At 40.7% G+C, this 3,641-nt stretch overlaps 1 protein-coding gene across 1 annotated transcript; it reads right to left on the bottom strand.

Moving 5' to 3' along the window:
* Positions 1-1,340: 1,340 nt before the first annotated feature.
* LOC133314024 (uncharacterized) lies at positions 1,341-2,530 on the bottom strand. The gene is made up of 2 exons (XM_061515451.1): positions 2,363-2,530; positions 1,341-2,252 (listed from the first exon to the last, which is right to left on the bottom strand). Exons 1-2 carry the CDS (start codon positions 2,528-2,530, stop codon positions 1,341-1,343), a joined length of 1,080 nt encoding a protein of 359 aa, XP_061371435.1.
* Positions 2,531-3,641: the final 1,111 nt, after the last annotated feature.

Here is a 3,641-nt window from a genome sequence, read left to right on the forward strand (position 1 = left end):
GACCTACAGTAAAATAACAAGTGCATTTAAATGTTTCCAATACCTCAATTTATGTCCAAATACTCATAATTAACATAATTCTCAATTAAACCATGAAATCACAGAATTCATGCATTAAACATAAAAAATCAAGAGAATAATATGTAATCATAACACCAAAACATCACATTTAAGCCCAAAATAACTCTCTTTTGGAGAGTTATCACATTCCAAACTCAAAATGTTGCTTGTCCTCGAGCAACAAAACACTCCTCAGGTTTAACATTCATCAACTCAGTAACTTCTGTATCAAAGACCATTGTTGAGATTCTCCAGATTGCAGCATCATTGCTACAACATTGTGCAGTTGATTGTTGATCTTCAGCCATCATCCTTACTTCAACTTCAGTATTTCTTGTTGGCTTCATCTTCTCAGGGATTCATAACTTTTGGATGATTCAGTGTGTGTGTGCTAGGAACTTGCTTCTTGGGTTGATCCATCTTGGAGCTTCAAATTAAAAATCATTAGGCCTAGTTGCTTGACTCATGCTCTGTCAGGATTGAATCCACATCCTTGTGTACAAGACCTGAAGGAAAGAGTGTCCACCTTGCATTTTTAGCTTTGCCTTCCTCTTTTGTCTAGTGCTTTTGCACTTAGTCTATTTTTGGGGTTTCCCTCTCTCTCTTTTTCTTTTGACTCCATTTTCTTGAGGAAGAATTCTTTGTGCATTGGCACTTTGTTGCTTGGCTTCTTTCACTATTATAGCCCTCAAATCTGTCTCATGTGATGGGATTCAAACCCAGCAAATTGTTGAACCCTAAGCCCTCTTCCCCAATTCATTACTTGATTTCTCTTGCCTTGAATTGATCCTTGTGCTTAAATGGTTCATCCATTGGCCTTTTACCCTGAGTTGGTTCTGTTTTTCAAGTCTTACTTGGGTTTCCATTTAGAGTTTGGCTTTAACCACTGACTTTCATGCTTACACAGTGCTGTAGCAATCTTGCAGCAATGCAGATTATAACAGAATAGGCAAGGATACAACATTGCCTGATTGATGTTATGCTAAACCCTTCAGGATTTTTAACTCAGCATCAGTACTGAGTTTTCTTCTTGTTCTTAACTCAGCATCAATACTGAGTTTGCTCCTTGAGTCCCTTATTTTCTCTCTATATTTTGCCTAACTTCAGAATAAAACTAGAAACAAAACACACAGAATATTGAACAGAAAATACTTCCTACAACATGCAATTTCTTACTAAGTTCTTTTTCAATTAACAAGAGGATAGATATACAACAGACAAAGAAAAGAAAAACAAAGAACAAAACAACTTTTCACAAATTATTTAAAAATCAGAGGAGATCAATCACTATCCCCTTCTTTTTCCTCTTCTTCTTTTTCTTTTTCTTCTGCTGCCTCATCCTCTTCTTCTGCTGCTGCTTCTTCTTCTTCAGATGCTGCAGCCTTACTCTGGCCTTCTTTCTGTTCAGGAGCTTTGAGAAAACCAAGTTGAGCTAGGATGAAATTGTCCATGTTATTCAGTTTGTCCATGATTTCCTTCCTGGTCTCCATTTGGTCGTTCTCAATCTTCTTCAGTCTGTCGTCGATCCTCTTCTTCCAGATTGAATCTTCTTCCCCTGCTACTGTGGAAGTTGATGCTGCAGCATTCTTTCCTCGGGATTTTGGTGAAGATATAGTTTCTCCAGCAAGTACCTTTGCCTTCTTGCTGACCCTTTCAGTGGTGTAGGGTGTGATTGGTTCTGTGATCTGGAAACGTTCCTCATCATCAGCAATGGGAACATTGGCTTCCTGGCATAACTGGGTGATCAATCCAGGGAAGAACAGGTAGCCAGTATCGGTTTTGGAGCAAGCCACAATTTCGGCTTGAATAATACGACCCACATCAATGGGTCTTCCATCCAGAATACAAGAGAGCAATATTGCTCTTTCCTTGTTCACAGTCTCAGTGTGGGAAGTAGGCTTTAGCCTACTCTTCAAAAAATGGTACCACACCCTTGCTTCGAGCTTCAGTGCACTTCTCAGAAAAGAGAGACTCTTTTGGGCCGACTCAGTCCATGTCGTCCCCTCCACACACAAGTCCTCAAGGACTTGTTTCAGAAATTCCTCATCATTGGTGGTCTTCAGACCTTGATACTCATCCACAATGGTGGGCAAGTTGTACACCCTCTTGATGGTAGCATTGCTGAAGGATACACTTGTTCCTCTGACCATAACCTTAGTGGATTTGCTCTGAGGCATGTTGGCATGGAATTCCTAACAATAGGGATTACTGCTTCATCTTTAAGGAGACAAAATTTCCCCCATTGATGTGCAGCGATGATGTTGGTGATGTATGGGTCATATGCCCCAGCATCAATGCTGACTTGCACGAAACCTCTATCAGAGAGGAGATTCCTCTTCAGCATAACTTCATGCCTCTTTACAGCCCGTTCATTGATGAAGGTAGGTATGGCTTCCAGTTTCTTAGGGGTGCCAGAATGTTTCACGTTCATCCCCCTAATCTTTCCACTCCTTGTTGATGTGCCTTCCATTGCTATGACTCCAAACTCAGTTGTTTGCTCTCGGTTATGATTAACAATGGGGACTCCAAACTCAGTTTCTCACTTTGGCTCTTTGGAACAACCTGGAGTTTCTTTCAGGATTGAGAGAAAATGAAAATAAAGAGAAAATGGGTACCTTTTGCACGATCAGAGAGGAGATAAGGATGCAGGGACGTTGACAGCTTTTTATAACTGCTTCAGGGCCATTTGCAGCATTTTTATTGGCCCAACTAACTGCTCAACCGCAGGGCATGATTACCTCTCTCCTCCAACGTTCCAGTTTTAAATGCTCAACGGTCCTGTTGGGTTAATCAGCAAAACCCACGCTGTAGCATCCTTTGGGCCTTTCCTCCACTTTCAGTGGCCTAACGCGACCCAATTTCTTCCTGGCCCACAACTCTTTTGTTGTAGCCTGTGATTATGTTGTGACATTACTACAGCACTGAATTTCTTTCTTTTTTTCTTATCTGATCCCAGAAATTAAGAACTTAGAATTAAATCACATGCTTCCTAATTGACAAAATTAATGAAAATGCTTAATTAAATCAAAATGAATTGCTAGTATCCTAGGGCTGCCTCCCTAGAGCGCTTGATTTTAAGTCTTTAGCTTGACTTGCTCTTTCTTGGACTCAATTGGGCTCTCCCAAGGAGATAACAAACTTCTCCTTGTCTGCATGACCTCCCCAATAATGCTTAAGTCGTTGGCCATTAACTTTGAATGTATCTCCCCCTTTTTCGCTCATAACTTCAACAGCTCCATGTGGGAATGCTTGGACCACTCTAAAAGGTCCTGAGCACCTTGACTTAATTTTTCCTGGAAATAACTTGAGCCTTGAATTGAATAGTAGCACTTGCTCTCCTTGCTCAAAGCTCTTATGCAGAATATTTTTGTCATGCCATTTTTTCATCTTCTCTTTATACAACTTGGCATTTTCATATGAGTCCAGCCTGAATTCATCAAGCTCATTAAGCTGCAGCATTCTATTTCCCCCTGCTGCTTTAGCATCCAAATTCAGCTTGGTTATTGCCCAATAAGCACTATGCTCCAGCTCCACAAGAAGATGGCATGCCTTCCCATGCACAATTTTGAATGGTGATGCAC

This window comes from Gastrolobium bilobum, unplaced genomic scaffold (assembly GCF_033153095.1).
Source record: "Gastrolobium bilobum isolate Gb01-03AN ecotype WA unplaced genomic scaffold, APGP_CSIRO_Gbil_v1 utg63751, whole genome shotgun sequence".
In the NCBI taxonomy this organism is placed as follows: domain Eukaryota; kingdom Viridiplantae; phylum Streptophyta; class Magnoliopsida; order Fabales; family Fabaceae; genus Gastrolobium; species Gastrolobium bilobum.